This window comes from Falco peregrinus, chromosome 4 (genome assembly GCF_023634155.1).
Source record: "Falco peregrinus isolate bFalPer1 chromosome 4, bFalPer1.pri, whole genome shotgun sequence".
Classification (NCBI taxonomy): Eukaryota; Metazoa; Chordata; class Aves; order Falconiformes; family Falconidae; genus Falco; species Falco peregrinus.
In genome coordinates this window covers 51549316-51573167 of record NC_073724.1, presented here as the reverse complement: position 1 = coordinate 51573167, position 23852 = coordinate 51549316, and the positions used below count along the sequence as shown (strand labels likewise).

The following is a 23852-nucleotide window of genomic DNA, read 5'->3' as shown; positions in this document are numbered from 1 at the left end:
TAAGAAAATTACTTCAGATTGAGATGGATAGAAAAGAGAATCATTTATTCAAATACCTTTATTCTCAGGTGCCTATTCTGTACTTAGTCTGTATTTCCACCTTATAGAAATCTGCATCTCCATCCACTTGAGCTAGAGCCATTGACCAAAACCACCAATTCCAGATGGTAGCAATAAATATCATAAAACTTCACTTAAAAATTTTTTTAAGCCAAATACTATGTTAAAAGTTGCTAGATGCTTTAAAACACTTACTAAAACATTTGCCTTAAGTTGCTGCTTTATTTTAAAACATTTTAATAATTTCATTTATTCCTCCAAAGACATATAATTGCTGGCTCCAAAATGCTTCCAAGAAAATAGTATCTAATCCTGTTTTTTTCCTGAAGATTTTATAGGAGGTATGAATGAGAATACATGTTTTTAAATAAATTAAAAGAGAGAGAGAGAGAGAGAGAAAGGAGAAACAATTCATCTGGAGAAAGACTTTAGCATACATTATTTTTAAGCCACAGAAAGCAACACTTCTGACAGTTGTGAAATCTTCTCATGAATCAAAGAGAGGGAAAATTTTAAAAGAAAGTTAAAGAGAAACGCAATATCTGCAAATAGCATCCTTTTTTTCTGGCTTTGGGCCATACCATTTATGGCTTTTTATTCTTTCTAATGATGGCAATTTTAAATATTTTAAAGTGTCAATATGCTAGATTAGGTTACAGTTCTGTGTATTTGTTGTTAGTGAGCTTGTACAGGCATAAAATTAATTGGAACTAGCCTCAAAGCCAAGATAATCTGTCCTGCAAGGACAGAGGGGAAAAGCAGCAGCCCCTCTAAACTATTCTTAGATCATCATCACACTTCAGTTCTCAAATTTTAGCTCAGAAACTTCTAATTGTGGCAATAAGTGTTACTACCCGTGTAGCACTGCAAGTTGACGCGTGCAAGGATAACACGGACTTACTGGAATTCTAACCTTTTCAGCATATAGAAACATTTAATATGTAGTTTACAAGAAATGACAGTTCATAGATTCTGCAGCCTCAGGAGAACAATGCATTAACTGACAATAATTGTAACTATTACGTTAACATCAGCCTTCCAAACTTGCACTCATATGAAATTAGCCACTGAACAGACCCACAAAACCCAGTTACTCAAAAAAATGAGTTGTGCCAACACAGTGCAAATAACTACTTCAAAGACATATCCAGGCCAATTAATGGCCTTAATAAACCTACACAGAGCACAAGAATTGTTCTCTACACTGTAGAAATGAGGAAGAAGGATGGGATTTTCAGGGTTTTCAAAAAACCCCACAGAACAGGAAGACAACAGCATCAGACAGATACCCCACAACATTTCAGCATCTTGCTGGCAATGTGAATGCCATCAGGTACGAGCTACAGCTTCTGCTTGGTGGACAACGCTTGGTTTTCAATGCCCTACTCCCACCTTGCTACCTGCTACAAAGAATGCACTGTATCACTCACCTTAACCAATGTTATGACACAGAAACAGTGCCCTGCTGAGTGACAGAGCTCAGCTCTCCCCCCTGCCCTGATCTGCCCCTCCCCCACCTTTTTTTTTTCTTCAGACCCTTATCAGGGTGGGACTACATGAATTTATAGAACAGGGGAACTTAGGCAGCACGTTAACTTCGATTTTGCTGCATAACACTTTCAACTTGGTTAAGACTAAATTACAACTGGAGAGAAGAATCATAGGGAGGGAGGAGCACAGCATCCACCCCCTCTCAGTGCTCACAGGGCAACTGTTACTACAGCATCCACTGGAAATAGCTGTTGAGCTTGGGGGACAAGTTAACAGCAGCAAGATAATGCTTCATCAGCTACCATACCAAGTCTATAAATACAACAATCGAAGGTCAAGAAAAGGTAGAAAAAGCCTCTGTTAAAGCCCTAGTGTTAGTGATGTGGCGGTAATGCTCCTTATTGATGGATCAGCAAAGCAGTCTGTTGACTTGCCACGTGGGGACACCAGCCAGCAGGAAAAAGCTGGCCGCAATGTCTGATAAAGCCAGAAAAGAAATGGGTGGAGAAGAACAACTGCAGCAAGTTTTGAAAGGAGATAAAATATAGGGCAAGAAGAATGAAACAAAACAGGTGAATTCCATTTTTAGGGAAAAAAATCCAAAAACATTAATAAGAAATTAAAGGTGCATGTAGGTATTCGGAAATGAAAAGCTTCAGTATGTTTATAACTGCAGAAATTCAGTTCAGCTACCCAAAATACCTTGGAAGCAGTTACCTCAGAAGTAAATAAACAATCTCTTCTGGCCAGACTCTTTCAGAAACTGCTGTGATGACCTGGGTTGACACCCTGCACAACACAGATCACAGTTTCACCCAATAATCCCAAACCCTTAGGCTTAGTTACAAAATATGTTTTGGAGAGACACCTAATTCTACTTTAAAGACTGCAATCACCCCACATCACTAAGTTGCCCCTTAACTAAAACAGTCTTCACTCACAAATAACCTCTCATTTCTACTTCAACATGCCCAGCACCAAGTCTCAGCCTAAATATGCACACCTTTGATAAATCAAATGGCCCTTCAGCATTAGGAGTTCTTTTTCCAATACAGGTACTTTTAAAGGACAGTTACATAATGCTAAATATTTTTTATTATTATTATTCAATTTCTGAGTTCCTTACTCTAATGTCTTTTTCCCTAGAGAAATTCAATTTAATCAAAGGAAAAATTCATGGGACTTATCAAGTACTGGTGCTCTGACCAAATTTTCCCAGATGAACTGGAGGTTTGTTCCAGTCTTTCCTCTATCAAATAATGATATTCAGTAGTACTCACTGGCAGAGTAACTTCACCTGCGAAGATTCAGTCTCTGTCAATGACAATGATCTCTCCTCCAGCATCAGATATAACCAGGTTTCCCTAAAACCAAGGAATTCATTCATCTTTTCATTATTTTGGAAGACACAGTTTAGCCAAAGCTATATGGGCAGATCATGACCTAGGTAAGCTACAAGAAAGGCAACTGATAAGCTATATGATGATATGAAAGCACCTATATAAAAGTTACACACACACACCCTCCTTATCTTCTTATATTTAGGAGCAACAACTCAGAGGACAAGTGCAGTCTCAGGGCTTTCTATCACTGAATTAAGTAGGAGGTGGCTGGGGGCAAGGGTCTCACTAGATAATGGTCATTTCTGGTACCTCTAGTCTGCTCATTGCTGGCTCCACAGACTGATGTTACACACAGATTCAGAACACCAAAGCAAACACAGAAGAAGGAAATGGTTTCCAGTAAGGACCAAGTATTCTATATCCTCTGTGGCAAGAAAGGAACAGCCAAACTTGGCAACATTCAATATCCAGATCTCTCAACATTCCCTCTGATATATGAGTTGTGCAGATTGTTAAGTATTACTTTAATACATCTTGTATATTAACATGTCAACCACAATTCAATTTATTGTCATATTACCAGCAGCTAGCAAAGATGGAAACTAATGGCTATATTATCCTTTGCATGAAAGATGGGATACAAATATTCTTGTTGAAATAAATTTTTCAAGAGAAAGAACGAAAACTAGGGGACAAATAAAGCCTATGTGATGCAGAACTACAGAAACAAGGAATGGCCAACAAAGTTTTTCCTTTTATTCTGTGACCATGTTTCTTTAGTGCTGCAGCGACAGGCAAAACATCCTGGATCCCGTTACAACTCCACTTCTACCTAAATTGTATCTAAATTACTACAACCATAGCACTGATTTCACCATGGAGTTATGTGGAAACCCAAAATTCTCCTGTCTTATGGTTATTCCAGTCAGTTGTGACAAACAAAACTGCAACATCCAACCAAGCTTTAAAGATCACGAGGGAGACCCAAAACACAGAGACAGAGCAATTTAGTGTGGAATGCACCTGAAGATGTCATCTAGCTCAACCTTCTGCTGAAGCACGGCGAATACTGAACCGGGACAAAGTTGCTTAGGCTTTTGTTTAGCAGGGCCTTGAAAACCTCCAAAGTCAAGAGATTTCACAACCCCTCTAGAGAATCTGCTTCAGTCCCTGACTGTCCCCACGGTGAAATATGGTCTCATTATCTCCAGCTAGAATATTGTAGCAATCCTGACCAAAAGACCGTAATCCTTTGAGGACTCAGTGATCTATGCAAGAGCTAACCTGAGTAGACCCGTGTCTCTGCTGTGCTGCATGTACAGGCTGGCTTTCAGGCCTGTACTGGGCTGCAGGATGAGCTCAGCCAGCTCACTCTAACAGAGGAGCCTGCAGGCAGCTCCCACTTGGTACCGGCAATTATGCCACCTGGGTGGCCTTGCTTTTATCTAAAAGCCAGCCAGAAGTTCTCATCCAAGCATCCTTTCTGCTTGACAATAGAACTTAGGAATAGAGTTGTTTTCTTGCAAGGAAATCCAAAATAGGTTGAAGGACCAACATGGGGTAACCCTTTCTATGCACGGGGTCTGCACAGTATGCTGCACAAGGACAGGAGGCCTTTTTGATGCTGCGCAACTCAAGATGCAAGATCATCTATATTATTCTCTTCGTAATGTTAGCTCTAATAAATAGCACTTTCAATGATATTTCACAGAGTCCGAGTGCCTTTCTTACTCAGATCATCACAGACCAAAACAAACTTTCCCTGGTTAATATTATGATAATTGTCTCTCAGGCTCCTGCCATGCATCTCCGTGAGGAGTCTGGTTCAATTTCTTTCATAAAATCTACTTTGATACCAGCAGGCTGCCACGAGGTCCCTCCAAAGCCTCATCTCCACACAGCTTTGGGTTCCTTAGCCTCTTTTCGTTAGGTCATGCATCCACCGACCTTCTTTGCAGCCTTCCAGTGGGACAGCAGAACCGGATGCCGTGGTTTAGGTGTGGTCTACTAAGTGCTGAGTAAACAGGAATAATCACTTTGTTCAGTCTCATGGCTACACTCCTGTATGCTGCCAAGGCACATTGCTGACTCATTTATAGCATTTCCAACTTATATCCCCTGCAAGTATTTCTTCTGTCCCATATGAAGGGCTTTCTCTTTGTCCTTTTTTGCGTTTCATGGAGGTCCTGTCAGTTCATTGCTCTGTCCTGTTTAGAACTCTGAAACACAGCCCTGCCCTTGAGCATACCAACTGCTCCCCAGATATGATACAACAAAGATACTAAGCAGGACAGGTCCCAGAATAGAGCCAGGAAGAACCCCTTGTAACCACCCTCCAAAGTACAGTATGAACCCACTGCTGGGAATAAACCAAACCCAAACACCCTAGAGTTTATCTAGTTGCCTGGATAGTTTTTATCATTATCTACAAATTCCACCCACCAATATTTGTACAGTATTCCGGTGCAAATAACTGATTCATTAAGAACTTTTCTGTATTGCTAGATGATTTCATATTTATTTACAAGCTTCAGATAACCAGGTTTTAAATTCACTTAACATACTATATCAACAACTCATATGGGGGACCCAAAAATCCCCTAGTGGAAGCAGATGTCATGAAAAATAGCTGATTTCTCATATTCTATCTCAATATCAGTATCTTCTACCATTCTCAATCTAAGCCAGGCATTATCTAGACCTTATCTGCACCTTATCACAAAAATAAAGAAAATTCATAAGCCAGTCATACCAAGTTATGCTGAAGCCATCCAATTTCACACTGAGGAAACTACTTTGAGATGTTTCCAACAGAGTACCTATAAGAAAATGAGAAAGCTTTCCGTTTTCAAAAGCTAAAATTCCCTCTTTAGAAACCTCCTCTTTGACAGATTCTCAGTCTTTTTTTTTTTTCCCCACTACCACCCTCTTCTACAAGGATCCCATTTTACTTCAGATCTATGGATCTAAAATGTCAAGTTGATGAACAGTGGGTACGTAAAAGGTTTAGTGTTTCAAATTACTTAAACCAGTACCATGCTCATCTACAACTTTGTCTCCTACGCTATCATCACTCCCTCAAATGGTGATTTAATCTGTTCAACATCACTACTAGCTGTATGCCCTGACTTAAATAACTTCAAAAAAACACCTATAACCAAGGGTTGCTTGGGATTTTTTTAAGTTTAAGTAACTTTTAAAAGTCTTAATGTTAACTTAATGTGCACATTCTATTATACCAGATCTTTACAGTCCAACATAGATCTATGTTCAACTGAAAAAACCCTCAGATAAGCCTTAAGTCATCATTAAAACAGATTGCTTTATGAAGATTAGTCAATGCATAAACTGACCAAGTAACTTTAGAAACCTAAGCATGTTGTACTGAGTCAGCTAAACAGTTCTTTTAAATAACATTTTGTAACTTTATACAGTAGGTAGACAGAAGGAGCTGTTAGGTACATAGTTTCATTTCCTGTACACCTCCTTCCATTACAATTTATTTGGTAATTTGGTATCCTTAAAACCAGTTCAATAACTCCAGTAAAACTCCAGTAATTCTCAGATGGTTCTCTACTGCTATGTATGCCAGGCAGTAGGAGAGGTATTAAAAATGCCTCTATGATAGTCTCAGTGAGAAGATAGATCTGGGAAGTGTAGCAGGGAAATCTCAAAGTACTGTAAAACTATTTTTTTTTCCTTTCCAGAGAGTGGAATTACATTGCAATCCTTCAGCTCTTTGCTATTTCACCATTACATCCAGGGTTTTTAAAAAAGAGAACGCAAATGCGCACAGTCCTGGTTTAGTCCCTTTAATATTCCAGAGCACAAGTTATCCAAGCCTGCTTACCAGAAAATGTTAAAAACAGATTTTAAAAGCATTAAATGCAGATGCTGCATCACATCCTCACTACAGTCAGTAAATCACTAATTATTCTGTGTAAACAGTTCAGAAAACAGAAATACCCAACATTCCTGCATCACATGTTAAAATTTTACCAGCTGCTTCTAACAAACCCATATCTGGCACAGAATTATTCTTTGCCTGTATTTATGACTAGAAAGATAAATACCTCCCCTTTAACTCTCATGGTCATTGGTTCCTTTGATTTCCTAAATCAGGCACCTACATTTTCAATTTACAAGCTTTAGGAAACTGAAAAAGGGAAGCTGGTGGTGAGCAGAATTACTGCCTCGTTATCTTGACTGTTAACAATTCCTCCATATAAGAAAAGTGGGTGACAGCAGGCAAACTAAGTTGAACTATGTTCCTACTTCCAAATTAACAAGCTAGGTTACTAATGCCAAACAAGTAAATCACAAAAATAAAGGCTATTCCAGCAATGCACTGATATTATTCCTGTGCAAGAAGAAATTCTGCATCCTCTGTCTTGGTATTAATAATCAAAAATGCTGAAATACTAACACAATTTTTTAGAAAAAAACAGAAAGGATTTTTAAAATAACTGTAGTTTAAGCTCAAATTTGGCAACTACCACAAGCAAATGGACTGAATCAGTTGCTTCTGTAATAAGCACCCGGTGCGCTCACCTTTTGCAAGTACAGGATAACGCAAGCTGGAAACGATCCCAGAGGCCTCCAGCCCAGCCGCCAGCTCAGAGAGGGAGCCAGTCAGAGCAGGCTGCTCAAGGTGTTACCCAGCCTGGATCCAAGCACCCCCACTTACTACCATGAAGACTGCAGATTTATTTCAAATGCTGTCTTTTAGAAAGGAGGGGGGGAGGAAGGGGAAAAAAAAAAAAAAAAAAAAAAAAAAAGACACCTTCTCACAGCTCCTGTTACATCCAGGTGAGTTCATGCTGTAGACTGACAAAGTCAGAAGCACCACACTGGATAGCAGTTACTAGCAAGAGAAATAAAATGGATCTTTATTGACTTTTATTCTTGCCAAACCCACATACACAGGAACAAACCAAACTGGTTCTAGCCTGCACTTCAGTCACAGAACTTACGCTGCTGGTTATGCATGAACCACAACATCCACCATTCACTGTTAGACTCCCAGGTGATTTACTAAGTTTACAGTTTGAAAGATTCTTTATACTTACAAACTTAGTAAATCACACCATGGAATCATAACATGTCTCATTTTAAGCACAGCAAAACCAGGTAGGTTTTGAAATAAAGTGACACACAGCAAACATCCAAGCTTTACTGCAAACAGCTAAAATTTTAACTTGCAGAAATGTATCCAAATGACTCAAAGTAACCCATGTTGCAATACTGGCAATCAATTCCTGTCCTGGTTTTGGCTGGGATAGAGTTAATTTTCTTCTCAGTAGCTGGTACAGCGCTGTGTTTTGGATTTAGTATGAGAGTAATGTTGATAACACACTGATGTTTTAGTTGTCACTAAGTAATGCTCACTCTAAATCAAGGACTTTTCAAGTTTCCCATGGTCTGCAGGGAGGAGGGGCACAAGAAGCTGGGAGGGGACACAGCTGGGACAGCTGACCTGAATGAGCCAAAGGGATATTCCATACCACAGAACATCACACTCAGTATATAAACTGAGGCGAGTTGGCTGGGGCCTGCTGGTCACTGCTCGGGGACTGGCTGGGCCTCGGTCAGTGGGTGGTGAGCAACTGTGTTGTGCATCACCTGGTTTTTTGGGTTGTTGGAGGGGTTTTTGCCCTCTTGGACTTTATTCCCCTCTTTCCCTCTCCTCTTCATTACAATTATTATTGTTGCTATTATTATTTTTACTTTATTTCAATTATTACACTGTTCCTACCTCAACCCACAGGTTTTACCTTTTTCTGATACTCCTCCCCATCCCACCAGGGTAGGGGGCAGTGAGCAAGTGGCTGTGTGGTACCGTTGCTGGCTGGGGTTAAACCACAACAATCCCAAAAATCACAGCTGAAAGCTTTAAATAAAGCAGCACCTCCAGACTTCTGCAAACTTCAGAGGGGCTTCATCATGTTAGGCACTATACAAATACATAGCAAGTTCCCTCAAGAGTTTACAATCCAAGGCCCTGAACTGCAGCATGCTATCCTTCAACTGACCTCTGCAGGTGAGAGTACCTCAGTGTGCCTCACACATGCCATGTAACTGGGCACTGGTGAGGGAGAAAGGGATGCAGAGGAGGGAATAGCAACCATTTTGTGATTACACAGAAAGTCGTGAAGAACATGGGGTCTCCAGTTCCTGTCCATTGCAATGTTTTGTTATATTTAATTTAGCCCAAAGATTTTGCAGACAAGCATGAGACACATGGTTAATACTTATCATTCATGAAAACAAAGACATAGTGCAAACCTCATCAGCTCTCCCATACTTCAGTTTCAGTGAGATAGCACAGTCAATTTTTATTCACTGTTTTTCCCTCACATTGTTCATGATTCTGATGTGCTGCTTCAGCTGCTAGAGTGTTTTCAGTTTGAGGTCATACTTTCTGGATCACATTTTGATTTATGTCAGGGTCAAAACATTAGCATTAAAATAAACAGTAGCATGCTATATATTAGTTCTGACAGCAGGATATGACAAACAGGCAGTATATGTGAAGAGGGGGTTTTATCACATTATTTTAAACATATAAGCTTTCTCGCACATCACCTTCCAACATTAGTTTACTTCCAACATTCATATAGAGTATCCTCGATTGCCATTTTAGATAATGTTATAAAGCAAAAAGGAAAAGCTACTTGCCTGAAATTAGACAAAATGATAAAAATGGAACCAGGACTCCAGCATCCCAGTGCACTGTTCTAATGACACATCTCCCTTCAAGTCTTCCACGACCTCAGATTTTAGATGTTTAAATAGAAATTTTTCCCAGATCCAGCACTAAGATACAACTTCAGAAGTTATAGTTGGGGAATAAACCTAGCTGAAACATCAACCCTGTTCTAATTGCACCAATCTTGTGAGCATGTGGGTAGGCAAAAGCACTATCAGAAGTGCAGGCTCTCAGCCAGCTGGCCAAATAAAAAGTTACTAAAAAAAAAATAAATCACTGTTGTAAGAAATAAAGATTTTTAAAATAAAAATAAACATAAATGAATATAAATAAAGGAAGAAACAAAAACCAGTTCTCATGTAAAAAAGCATAGCGATCTTGGACATTTGTCTTCAAAACATTTCGCTGACCACTGCGTTCACGGCATTACTATGGCTTCCTTCAACTGAAACCCAGATGGCTGTTGTGCCCTCTCCCAAAAGCCCCAACAACTAAAAAATAAAAACAAACCCCAAAGCAAATAAAAACCAAAACAAAACAAAAACACTCAAATATAAACTGAAAGTCCTCAATCCACGCGGCAACACAGAACATAATTACACTAGGAAAGGATGAGCCTACAAAAAGCCTGAAAATCATATGCATTTGCAAAAGAAACTCTTAATTTATTCTTGCCCCTCCTAAATGGCAACGATGCAGAATTTTTTTTCCTGCCATGGGTTCACATCCTAAGTGAAAGAAACAAACAAAAAATTTTACAACCTTCTCAGTCTTACTCATTCTTCAGCAACACATGGGCAATGAGGACCCAGCTAGACAAAACAAAACAAATGAAACAACATTAAAAACCAAACCAAACCCAACCCCCAAAAAAGTCGCACATCAGTGTTTAGTCTGAAATTGATGTTTGAAATAGAAGGGTTTTTGGCTGGTCCACATGCAGTTTTATCTACTTTCATATTTGTTCACATACCAGATAGTTTCCACAAGTTTTATTTCTCTAGCACAGAGAAAGTATACAGCAATATCACTGTTCCCCAGGAGCTTGATTTACAGCCTGTATACACAAAGGATTTCAGTTTTCCTTTTTGCTGTTAGACAAATGGCAGCAAAGCTGTTTAGCTTACAATTTTACCCTCAAACTCTTTAAGTTTGGGGACTAGAAGCAGTCATGTCAATCTGGAATACTGCAGCATCAATAATCTTCCTGCTCATGACAGCTCCATAAAGAACTGCTTACTGCTCCTTCTCTGTAGAAGCATGAAGCCAGCACACTCTTATGTGCATCAGTTCCATCTTTCCCCCAGTTTCTCCTCATGTACATGCAAGGTAAGAGGAAAGTAGTGTCCTCCACCTTCAATTTTTTACTTTCTTTTGCGATACTCTGTTCTATTCTTCTCTCACTCCTATCACTCACCTGAGCACCTGCTATCAATTTTTTTCTGCATCCAGCAATTTCTCAGGAATATATGCTGCACTACAGTCACCTTTGACCCATCACTGTAGAAATAGTACAGGAAAAAGAATGCACAACCTCAATTCTAATCCCTCTCCATAGCTTCCTTCCTGCAGCTGTAATGAAACACATATGTCCACATTTGGGAGATGGAAAGGCTATTCCTAGCTATTTCCTTACTTCCAGATTATTTTTTCTGAACTGTGTCTTACTATGTTTAACTTGACATAACCTGGTAGAGGCTAAGGCACTGAAGGACAGAGCCTGAAACACTATCCCCTCCTTTCTTATGAAGTACTGTTTCGTTTTGATCTCAGTTTTCATTTAGACCTTGGTTGAAAGGCCCACTGTCGAAGCTGGTCCTTGCTCTTCTATACTCAGTTACTGTCCCTTGCAGACTGGCACTCAGATTGTTGTTTCAGATCAGTGGGACTGGATCTCCCAAGTCACTTTCAACTTTGTCTTGCTTTAAAACTCCATTGTTCTTTTATGCAGGGTATAGAGAGGCATTGCACCCAGAAAAAGGAAGACTCCAAGACAACACTTTCCAACATGTGAAACACAAATGCAGATCATCTAGAATTCTTCTAAGACAATGATAAAACATGAATTTAAAAAACCCAGCAACAGCAACCGCAGAACACCAAAAAGCCAAAACACTAAACCAAGATTTATTAATGAACTTAAATGTACCACTCAGACTACACTCAAGCAGCAGGAAACTTGGGAAGAAAAATGAGTGTCAGAAATCAGAGAAGACAGAAAAAAAATCTGTATTCTGTATGAGAATCAAGTTCACTCTTTGAAAATGACAGAAATGTTGCTGGGATAGATTTTAAGTAATAGAAGGAAATGGTATCAGTACAAACTATTCCATTTTCTTGAAGGACTTCAATCACATCCGTTCAAACTCTGAATCTAAAACCTGCCTTTGTTTATCTAGGAATGCCAAGGAAGTCCACAGAAAAAAACCCAGTATCTCCTTCCCAAATGAACAAAGCCAAACCATGGCCCCAGCTGTCACAACTTTCAGGGCACGAATCAACTCCATCATACCCATCCCTTTATAACATCACTGATGGAGCTTATCAACTCATAAAAGCTATCACCTTTAAAGGAATGCAACCAAAATCAGAGTTAAAAATAGGTATTTCTGAAGCATTGGAACTCTTCTAGTACCTCAAGACACTACAAGCTGAACTGTCGGACTTTAAATATGTATCTTTCTTCACGATGCTTTCTAAATGTTAAATTCTCTGAAGAAAAAGCCAAGTGAGCAAGAGTAAGCTGTGACACAAAACTGTGGGGTTTTTTTAATCACCTTAATATCAACATCACCTTATTTGTAAAAACAAGTTATATGGAAATTACTCAAATTGAGCCCTTGATTAGAAAATGAAAGGCATATCTAAATTTATTCTGATACCTGCATTATTAGCATGCATTTCTTCCCTCAAGTCTGGTCTAGAGACAGAACTGCAGCCTCCTCACTAAACTATTCCACACCCTTCTTACTCTTTTTTTTTTTTATTATTATTCTTACTGTTTCATCCTCTTGGACCTCATCTGGCCTGACACATTTCAATCTCCTTCCAGTACAGCAACTTGCTTGAAAGGTAAATTCTCATGTCAGCCGAAGTAAATCCGTTTCACCTACTTCTGTACCACATTACATTTATCTGCTGCCTGTTAACACTGCCACACAGACACGCTTTTAAGCAGACCACGAGTCTGCACCCTGGAAATGCTTGAAAGCCGTTCTCAGCAATACTACAGAATACGCTGAGGTGTTTCGCTCGGGGCTTTTTTTTTTTCCTTGTTAAACCACAATGAAAAGACAACGTGCCAAAAATCAAAGACGCTAAAAGTTAAAAACTCCCCCGTTTGACTTTGTTTAAGTTTGGAGAAGAGACCGTGGGCCTCGGAAGGCGTCCGGCACCTGTCAGAGGTTGGGGGCGGCCGGGGGTCTCGCTGTCACAGCCCAGCGCGCCGCGCTGCCCGTCCCCAGGCAGGTCTGCCCGGCTGTTTGGCTTGGCTCGCTCCCCCGCTGGAAGCCTGCCGCCGGGAAACCAGCTCCACGCCAGAACGCTCCCCCACCGCCTTCCCCTCTCTCCTTTTTAAAGGGCAGCCCCGGTCCATCCCCGCCGCTGTCAGGGAGGAGAGGCCCCACCAAGTTCGCCCGCAGGCCGGCGGCTGCCCCCCGCCACCGCACACACACACACGCCGGCAGCGGGGCGAAGGGAGGGCAGCGCCCGCGGCTCCCCCGCGGCAGCCGTACGGCGGGCAGCGGGACCCGGCGGCCCCGCCGAGGGGGAAGGGGCGACGAGGCCGGGCGCCTCACCGGCCGCCCGCCCGCACACACCCGTCGCGTCCGCGGCACCCCCCCCCCCCCCCCGCCGCCACCGCCAACAGCCCCGCAGCCACCGCCGGAGGGGGTGAAGGAGGCGAAGGGACGGGAAACCTGGGTCTCACCTTCCTTCTCGGCCCGGGCCGTGTGGAGGAGCACCGCCAGCGCCAGGCGCAGCGCCGCGCCCCGCCAGGCGGCTGCCCAGCTGCCGGCGCGAGGGAACGGGCAGCCGGGGCAGCCGGGCGCCGCCGCCTCCCGCCGCGCCGTCATCGCGCTGCCGCAGCCGGTGCGGGTCCGCCGTGTCTCCGGCCGGGCCGCGGCGCGCGCGCGGAGGACCTCGGGGAGGGGCGGGGGAAGGGGCGGGGCGGGGCCGGGCCGGGGAGGCGGGCACCCCGCAGCGCGCTGCGTCTCCTGACGCGTGTGTCACCAGCGGGCGGGGGAGTGGGGGTGTGGGCCGGCGCCGCGCGCGCGCGCACGCACCGAGGCGTGTACCTGGGGTGCCGCCCCGCCCCGCCCCGCGCCCTGCCTGCGGGGGCGGAGTTACCGGTCCAGGGCGGAAGCGGCTGCCATTTTAAGTGTGGGCAAGACGCTTCTTGTCCCTGTCTGAGGCAGAGGGTTCGGGAAGTGGCTCGTTTTGGTTTGTTTTATTATTTATTTTTTTTAACTGATATTCTAGGTTTTCTGTAGGTGCTGACTGTTCGTCGTGGGGTCATCCCGCCTCTTTGGTGCTGTCCTCGTCTCTCGAAGAGTTGGGTTGCCGGTGTTACTGTTTCCTTATGGAGGGCGCCGGTGCTTCTGCCCGCACTCAAGATGGCGGCGGGAGGGCGGCCGCGCGCAGGACCGCGGCGGAGGGAGGGCTGTTCCTCGCGGAGCGCTGGGTTGGCGCTACGCGGCGGGCTCCGGGCGGGGACGTTTCTTTCCGATGTTTGCGTCCTTTTCCCATGCCTTGGCTTCCCGCCCTGCTGGAGGCCCAGGATGTTGTGGGGCGGGGAGGCCAGCAGCCCTGCCAGTGAGGGAGCCCGCCCCCCGCTGCCCGGCCCGGCCGCGCAGCACCCTCGGCAGCAATAAAGCAGGGGACGGGGAGGTATTGCACGCCTGAGGCGTAATGTGAGGCCCTGTGCTGGAGCGAGGGCGTGATACCACGCGTCCGCCGCGGTTGAGGAAAGATCTCTCTCTGTACCTGTCACTCTCCGTTTCCGTGACACGGGTGGCCTTAGGGCCTTTGCGAAACACGTGAAGTGATTTCGTGGTGGGGAGAAGGCATGTTGGTAGTATGAGGTTGGTAGTCAGGTGGACATAGTGTTGCGCTGGCAAATGAGTACGTGTCATCAGTGCTGAAAGGCCCTGAGATAGCAGGCGTGCAGCCTGGCAAGGCAGCTGATAAGAGGGTGAATCGCAGCGCAGCCCTAGCTTGCCAAAGTGGTCTTAAATAAAGCAGCAGAGGGAAGAGTCTGTGGTACAAATGGTCTCTGTGCACTGATGGACTGGCTTAGCTTTCTAGACTAAAAAGCTGTATGCACCCATGCTCTGTCCCTTAATCATTCATTTCCCTACGTGAGCAACATACCACGTTGGGTTTGAAGTGCTTGAACACGTGGTTGGATCTCAGCTGTTGCAACAGTGTAATAGATTTGGATAGCGTTATAAATCCGAAGTCTCTAAGGTACTGACTAACACACAGCCTAACTAAAAATAGTAATGATATTATGACTCTTACCCAATCACAACATACACTGTTCTTTGTGTCAGAACACCCCCAAGACGCTTCAAAATTCTGGGTACTGTAGTTGATGCTGCAGCCATAGCTCAACAAGACTTATTTTCAAGGGAGAAATGGAGTTGGAAACATTGGGTCAAAGCCTTTCCTGGCAACAGTGATGATTTCCAGAAGACATGTGAGGAATCAAGTTGAAGGCTTCTGTGTAGTTACTAATCTTTCAAATTGCATAACCTTTTGACTACTGTATTGAAAAAGGATGAATCAGTGACTTAGGAGCATGGGTCTCTGTTCACAGTTCTCAGAACAACCCAAGCCACAGTAAATGCAAAGCCCGATCACCTCTGTGAGTGCAAGCCCACATGTTGATTTCTGTGGGGGATAGGTACGCCCATCAAAGAGCACAATCAAATCTAAGAACTCAGAAAGACAAAACAACAGTTAGTGCTGCTTCTTAATTACAGTGGACCCTGTATTATTTTGATTTTACCTTCTTAACTAGGCTTCTGCTGTACATGTGTTACTTTTTTTGGAAAAAGTAGTCAGCTCTTTTCTATTTCTCCTATTTCAAATCCAGTAATGCACAACTGAGCAGCCAGATTTTCTTGCTGTAATTCATGCTGTAGAGCATCTTACCCACTAAAATGAATGGGAGCTCTCATTAGACTAAGATGTAAGGATGGCAAAATCTGCCTTGGAGTAAAAATGGAAATGCCAACTGTGCTATTAAATAAATAAATAAATTAAAAGGAAAAAAGGCCATGGTATAAATGAGAGAACAACTGTGAGTCCTACCATTATGGTGTGTACGAATCTTAAACCTTACAGCATTAAAATATGGGGAGTTTTTAATTGTTCTATATACAGAATGTCTTTTCCAAAAGATATTATTAGATGTGTAGAAAACAAATAGCTCACAGTACATGTTCTCCCTTTCATCTTTGTCCAGAACTCCCACTGTTTTCTGTGCAGGAAAAAGCAATACAATATGGTTCAATGTCTGTAAATGATTAATAATTCCATTAATTTATTTCTGATTTAATCTGGGTTATATTATTACGTACATGTTTGAGGCCCTTCAAGTTGCTTGGTTTACGCATGCAGTGCATATAAATATTAACATTTGGAAATTGCAGTACTACTTGAGTATTGAACAGTTTTTTTTAAAAAACAATTTATATACTAGAAAACCCTTTCTTGTAATAAGCGATCATGAGACATAGAATACAGTTCTTACAGAAATGTACTTTTCAGTAAACAGAAATTGCATGAATACTTAGACAATAAAGTTCAACAGCTGACTTTTCAGATGAAGAAATGCCTTGTTCTACTGGAGAATGCATCAGAAAGACTTTGAAATGGGGAGCCATACTCTGAATTCTACGACCATTGTCAGCTTTGACAATCAACTTTTAGCATGATTGCCAAAAGGGAGTAACTAACACCAGAAGAGGTATGGTCAGTCTGCCTTCAGTGGAAAGGTGTGTACTAAAGACTGACATTTACTGAGCTACGGTAGTTTAAAGTATTCCTCCTAAGCACACCCATGTTTCAGCATCTAACTGTCACGGAAGTTACCTTTGTTGATAGCTTGTACTGTCTTTCTGGGCAAGAACCCAGAACTGCTAGAATACAGATGTGTTATTTCTGTCCTGCCACCTTTGCTATGGAGGCAGGAACTGGGAGAGTAGCAGAATGTTAGTCAGAAGCCGTAATGTCTTCAACTGCTGGTACTTGTTAGAGGTTATCTGCCTGACAGGCTTCAAAAGCAGTAATAAAATGTTAGAACTGCCTTGTCTCTCCTGCAGGGGGTTACCTCTTCTGCAGGACACTGATCAAAACCAGGTGATGTTGCACTTGAATTAATGAGAGATGTTCGTGGGGTCCCTTTCTCGGGCTCTGCTGGAAGGACAGGAACCCACAGTGGGAAATAGAGTCTCTTAAACTGGCATTGAGATTTCTGTCATGAATGTGCCCACATTACTTTCTCTTTGCTTTTACTAGCTGTTGTACATGGTCAATTGGTTGAAAATAAACCAAGCAAAGAAAGAAATGGGGAGGGAGGAGGCTGTTGGGTCATCCAATCAACTTTCCTGCTAGTATAGAGTTAGTCCTGGTAGCTTGTTTATTAGTATTTCTCAAATTATTTTTTAAATAACAAAGAACTCCCACCACTTCTTCTAAAAAATCTGCACAAACTCTGCTCTTCACTGCCAACAAGATTTTCTGAAACTCAATATTTCCCCACCTTCTTTTCTTTTGCTCCTACTTGTTCCCATATGTATAAGCCCAAGTATTTCCTCCCCATCCCTAAGGTTTGCATTACTTAAGCATTTGCTGGCTGGAGACATGCCTCCATCTACCTCTACTTTAACGAAACTAGATGTATTAAGCTCTTTTAACCTTTCTCTATAAAACCACTCTTTCAGATAATTCTTGCTGCTGTTCCTTAAATTGCCTCATTTGCCTTGACATTATGATGGATTGCACAGAAACAGTGCACATACCAGCACCAAGTCTGCTAGGGAAAAGTTGTGCTTTCAGAAATGTTTCAATAAGCTTGAGCTGCCAAAATGAGTTTGCATCACTTCAGTGCTTTGCATCACTTGGCTACATCTTTGAGCACCCTAAAACTGGGTTTACCTTCCTGTGGATCTGTGATTTGTCTTTTACTTGCCAATAATTTGCAGCTCTGTTGCTGGGCTGGACCTGTGTGCTGAAGGCAGCCCTGCAGTGAGGACAAGTGGCTTGGGGCTTCACTCCACTGCTTCATTGTCCATGCCAGCTTCAAGTCACTGGGGGGCTTAGTTTCCAACATTTTATTTGCGGCATTACAAAACTTGTGCATGAATAAAATAGAGTAGATATGATATATTGGGGTTTTAATATTCAAGATTGTCTACAAGATTTATTTTCAGTGAACCCTTGTTACTTTTTACTTAATGACTATTTTCAAGACAAACAGTGGTAAATTAGCTTTTTTATTTGTTTTACTTCTATGTTCTGTTCACTTAATCATTCATATGATCATTCACCTAAATTAAAATCCAAGATTTGTCGTAAAATTTTTGTTAACCCATTGAGAAAAAATATCCTTCATTTCTTTAAGATTTTTACATTTTATGAATTAAATGTAATGATCCACACATTACTTTCTGAGAGAAAGGGATGATCACCTTCTGATCGGGCTCATCATGATACACACTTGCCCAATAAGAGCCTGCTTTCACCTTTGCCATGATAAAAAACATGACACACTGTATGGTTTTGGTTTACCGGTTTCCTCTAATAAAAGAAATGATGCAGTATTTTACTGTCAATAGTGCTAGCTGTAGTGTCACTACTGTGAACTACAATGTGAACTGTTGCTGTGGTTACATCCCAGAAAGTTGCATGCAGTAAGCATTAGCTTCATTCATTTGACCACCGCTTCGTGTTTCCCTACTGCTACATCAATGTCATGCAATTGCTGTATCTTAGCTCCTCCCTGCTGCCGTGATCCTGGCACCAGACAGAGTGGGCTGGTCTGATCTGGAATGACCTAATTAGATGTGTCTGGCATATAGGTTTGATCTATAAAAGGTGAAGGCACCTAGAGGCTGGCTAGACACGGATGTTGTGCAGCTATAGCATAGTGGCAGACTGTGCGTTGGGTGACAGACTGTTACTTGACCTAATGCATTATCAGTGTCCTCGTGCCCTGTGCCCATGTGGTGCTACATGCTGGGACATAGCAGACTTGGGAGATACAGCACAAAGTGCTCGATCCTGCCACAAAGTCCAAGATAGCAGAAGACTTCAACACCAGGTTAGCTCTGTGCATAAGAGTATATTGTCAGTCGGAGCATGTCTTTTTTAGATGCCTTGCTAGTATGCTCCAGACTTTACAGATTCGTTCCCTAAGGATGCAGCAATACAGCCCCCTTTTGCTACCAGTACAGTACTTTTGCTGCCTCATCGTTTGGTGACCTGGCACAATTTCTGGTGTAGCTGATAGGTGTTTGGTGTGACAGCAAGGTGTGTGATATTTATTCCCCCGTACTCCACACTGATTCAGCAATGCTAGAATTTTGTAATGCAGAACTCCTCTCAATGACAGTCTGGTAGAAAACCAAGACTGCTGACACACTATCATAGTGTGGTACCCACATATCATGCTAGATAGCTGCTCATTGTGTTGTAAATTCTGTATGTCAAATTTTCTGCTGGAAGAGGAGGCATCTAATGCAAAAGCACCCTTAACTGCAGAAGCAATCCACTGATGCATTAGAAAGCAGAGAAAAGAGGAAGAAATACTAAATGAATGGGCCTGAACAGAGTGCTGAGTAACCAAATATGTTGTTTAGCCCAAAGATACACAGACTACATTCTTAAGTTCCTAAAGCTTTTCTGAGTGTTGAAACTTCATTGTAAATCTGTTCTTTCAGTTAAATGGGACTCTACAAAAATGGTGGTATGCTCATCTATGTGATGAGCATCTTTTCTGATGAGCGCATCCAACGATATTGCAATGATGGGCATCATGGGTATCGTGCCTGGGTGAGAAGATATTAGTTAATACTCAGACTGGTGAAGTACGAGTGATTTACATGGCAATTGGAAAATGATCAGCACACTTGATCATTAATCCAGTTGTCTCCATGCAGATTCAGAAGCCCAGCCACAGACACCTCCACCTGAAATTCTGGGCCAGAGTTTATTCAGTCCCAGGTTACCTGCCAATGCATATGGAACCCAGATATCCCTGTGGCATAGGAGGGCATTTCTGTGAGATGCTGTTGATCTCAGTTTACAAGCTGAACAGAGCAACAGATGAAGCATGCAAAGAGGGCACACGTCAGGCGCTGTGGATTCCGGTTGCTGCCTGGGCCCCTGATCCTCAAAGGACACCAAAGTCAGAGACATCTGTGCATGGAGATCAACTTGCAGGATGAGGCAGGATGAAATGCTGGTGGTAGAATTTGATTAAATGCCTTAAAATTTGAAAGCACCTCCATCTGCTTCTTCCTGCTTTATGTGCTTGTGGTGTGTCTTCTCCATCTTTTTAAAATCTCTCTTCTGGAAGAGCTAGAATAATTTGATGATTAGCTGCCTCTCTTTGCTCTTCAGACAGCTCTAGATATTTTCTCCATCTTAACTGAGTCATATGTTACATGATATGAAGAAGGAGTAGGTGGATGTCTGGATTTTCCTGTCCTTTCAGGTAGCCTATGTTATCATTAGTACTGGCATTCTGGGTACAGGCTCTTGGGTGTGCACTTCTTTTTTGGTCTTCCGCTGTCTCTTTCATTTCTGTTTCTGGGTTGTATTTTATAAATTATGGCTTTTCACTGTTGTCCAACTTCCCCTTTGCTGCCGTGGGCAAGCATCTCTTTCGGTTCTGCATGTTAAAATAGGAAAAAAGAAAAAAAAATGATGAGACCAAACACTAGGGTATACTCTCACGGTGCAGCTTTGTAGGTTTAGAAAGACCTTCCCTGGTATTTTATTGCTGTGAACTGTTTGACATCACTTTAACATGTCTCCAAGTGCTTATTATCTCATCACTCACATTGGGAAATAAAGGTTCCCAAGAAGCAATACAGAGATGTTTACGGGTGAGGGTTAGCTCCAAGGTCTATAGGCTGTACTAGTAAGATTCCTCAAGAGTCTAATCCCTCAGCTTCCATGTTTATTTGTGACCTCCCCACGTTTATTTGTGACCTCCACACCTGCTTTTAAAATGTGCTGTGTTGACCTTTTTGTGCTATAAGCTCTGGGGGAAAGAGTAGGGTCTGTAGAACTGAAGAGCTCATGAGTGTTGTCTCCTCCCTTTCACCCTTCAGAGGAGATATTAGATCTGTCAGGGCAGAAAAAGAGAGAAGTGGCACCAGCTGAATGGGACAAGAGTAACATAGCTCCTGCAAGAGGCTTCAGTGACAGCGTGGGGCTGAGCAGTCCTGCAAATGGGATACAGCCAATGCTTCAGGATTTGGCTGCAGTTACCAGTGCTGGCTCTTCCTAACTGGGCTAGCATGTCATCGTAGAATCACAGAGTGGTTTGGGTTGAAAGGGACCTTAAAGGTCATCTAGTTCCAACCCTTCTGCCATGGGCAGGAACACCTTCCACTAGCCCCAGCTAACCTGGCCTTGTCTTACTGTCCTGCAAAACTGTATCCGGTGCCTACCAAATCCCAGTCTGCATAAGCTGAGATATAGCTGAGTGTGAGACATCCCAGTTTTTTGTTATACAGCAGAGTACAAAAAGATTCAAAACTGAAGTGGTGCCTTGGTTGAGGAACTATGATAGGTTGGAGGACCAAGGAGGCCTGAGCTGAGGCTCCTGAATAAGTAATCTGTTTTCTTGAAGAAGTTTGTTTTTAATAAGAATCAGTTGCTCTTCTTCCAGGTGCTGTTCTCCCATCAGCAACGCAAGAGCTGTCAGCCTTGCCTGTCTGAACTAAGGTGTGGATGTCTGGGCATGCATCAGGATGGAGGTAGAATTTCATCTAACAGAAAGAACAAGAGGGCGAATTGAGAACCCAGAGAAGACAGAGCATTTGGGAACTGATGCCCTCTCTGGAATATTAAAAGACCTTGTGAAAACCTCAGGAGTTATGTCTGCATGGATGGGTGTGGAGAGTTGCTTGCCTACTCTTGCACTTGGAGCTACCAGGATGCAGGCCAGGTCTGATATGAAAACTCAAACTGCAGCGGTGTGACACCGTGATCATTTACCATAACTGCTGTCTCTGCAGGACTTATCAACACAGCCCTGAACTTACAGTTAATGCAACTACCTGACATCCAGACCAGCCTGGCTTACATTCAGCCAGCTCAGGCCACAAACAACGGCACGCACCACTCTGCATGGACACTTTCGGTTAGCTGCAGGAGCCAGCTCTTACATGGCTTCTGCAGCAGTCGTACACGGATACAGAATGAATTGCCAGTCATTGCACAGTGGAAGCAAACCATCCCTGTGACAACAACACTCAGTACATAATTTCGTATTTTATAGTATATAATCCCTTGGATTGTTCAAATAATATGTAAAAATTACAGTATATTGAAACAAAAGAAAAACATCAAACCCGGAGATCTCGAAACGGACATATTTAAAATTACTTTGAAATGAAATTAAGCTTTTCAAAGACAAATGGGTTTCTTGTAGCTCCAAAACAAAATAGTAAGACACAAAATCCAGACTGACTTGTGCAGAAATGATTTAAGTGGTGAATGGGGAGGAGATGGTCATAGAGAGCTGAGCTGAATAAAGTACATTTGCAAGTTCTTGAAAAACTCACCTAGGAGGCAGTCCTGCAGAAAATCTGTAAACTCCTTATGACTCAACTTGATCCAGATAAGGTTTTCATAGGGGTATAAAGGAAAAAACCTCTGATCTTGGTTGCTGTGGTAGAAAATTGAGTAATAAACAATGGTTCTGTTAATGTCTTAATCGTAGCTTATACAGAATTTTCTCTTGCCAACATTCCTTTGCTTCTCATTGTACTTTGACACAGCGTGATGGCGTGAGTGTCTCAAGTGAGCTCAATAGCTCTTCCATGAGGAGGCCTGACTCCTTGTAGGCCACCAAAGCTGGATGTGTCAGAAGAAAGGGACTAGATGAAAAGCAGCCAAGGGGACTTCCTGGCTGGGAATTGTGCAGCCAGCCATCAGCCTGCTTTCATGGAAACACTAGTAACAGAAACATCCCCAGAGAGCCATTTGGGCAAATAACGATGACAGATGGATCTGGGAAGTCCAGCTTCTCCCTTAGGCAACATCTGCTGGTCTTGGAAGTATCCAGAAAGCCACACCACACTTAAAAATGAAACAAACAAATAAATGTGCAAGAAGAAGAAGAAGGACAAACCAAGATAAATTAGCTGCCAAAGTACATACTTGCTGCGATAACCTGCATTTTAACAGTAAAGCTGATGAATATGTTGCATAGCAGCACTCATGCCAGATAGAGAGCAAAGATCATTCAGTATCATAATCAAGAGTCTGAGGCCAACAAGGGCTGGTCATGTCCTGAACTTGCAGGTATTAAACTCTTGATCCTGCTTGAAACGTGGCTATTTACTCTCCTTTCTGGTTTATCTGCACATCCCTCCTAAAATATGGGGAAGGGAAAACACTTCAGAATATTGGTAAGTGAAGCTTTGTTAGAGTCTTGCGTGGTTCATAAGTCTTGTCATCTGTTTAAAGTTAGAAAACCGAGTTACAAAATGGGTACACTGACTGAAAGGCAGGAAGAGGGAACACCAAGGCTTTGAATAGAAAACCTATGAATTTATAAGAGACGAGAAAGCATTTTTTTGAAACTACTGTCCCTAATAAAAAAACCCAAACCCTAGTGCTACAATGACATTCTGTGAAATTCTCAAACATGTTCCTACATTTGGTTATTGATAAATAAGTTGGTAACCTAGTGGCTACCTATATAGAAAGCTGTGCAAGTGTCTGGAGCACAAGTGAAAACTGACTTATTTATAGTTTAACATTTCATTTCTTTTCATGCTTCATATCTTTGAAACCAGTGTCATTTTTAGCTCTTCAAAATACAGGGGCACCAGTTTCGTTTTTGCAAACCTACATTTTTAAAGGAGGGTGTTTAAACAGTGCTGGCAACTTTGTATTTCTAAATGTTAGAGTACTGGTTTTCATCTAAATAAAGCAAGCAGGATCTGCAGTTGAAAATTAAGTTTGTAAGCTCAGAAAATATGGTTAGGAAAAATATGTGG

General features: G+C 42.4%; 1 protein-coding gene and 2 long non-coding RNA genes across 3 annotated transcripts in view; 1 reads left to right on the top strand and 2 right to left on the bottom strand.

Annotated features, from left to right (window-relative positions):
- Nucleotides 1-13744, bottom strand: part of TMEM131 (transmembrane protein 131) — a 103325-nt gene extending 89581 nt beyond the window's left edge. Inside the window, exon 1 of the mRNA XM_055801466.1 lies at nt 13532-13744. Coding sequence (XP_055657441.1) covers nt 13532-13676 — 145 coding nt within the window. The 5' untranslated portion in view covers nt 13677-13744. The remainder of the gene's footprint in view (nt 1-13531) is intronic.
- Nucleotides 13745-13969: 225 nt separating this feature from the next.
- On the top strand, nt 13970-22561 carry LOC114012292 (uncharacterized). Its single transcript, XR_003554686.2, has 2 exons — nt 13970-14043; nt 21512-22561. It is a non-coding gene; the product is annotated as an uncharacterized LOC114012292 (long non-coding RNA).
- LOC114012312 (uncharacterized) overlaps nt 18372-23852 on the bottom strand; it is a 33541-nt gene continuing 28060 nt past the window's right edge. The window contains exon 3 of the long non-coding RNA XR_008746783.1: nt 18372-20503. This is a non-coding gene — a long non-coding RNA (uncharacterized LOC114012312). The remainder of the gene's footprint in view (nt 20504-23852) is intronic.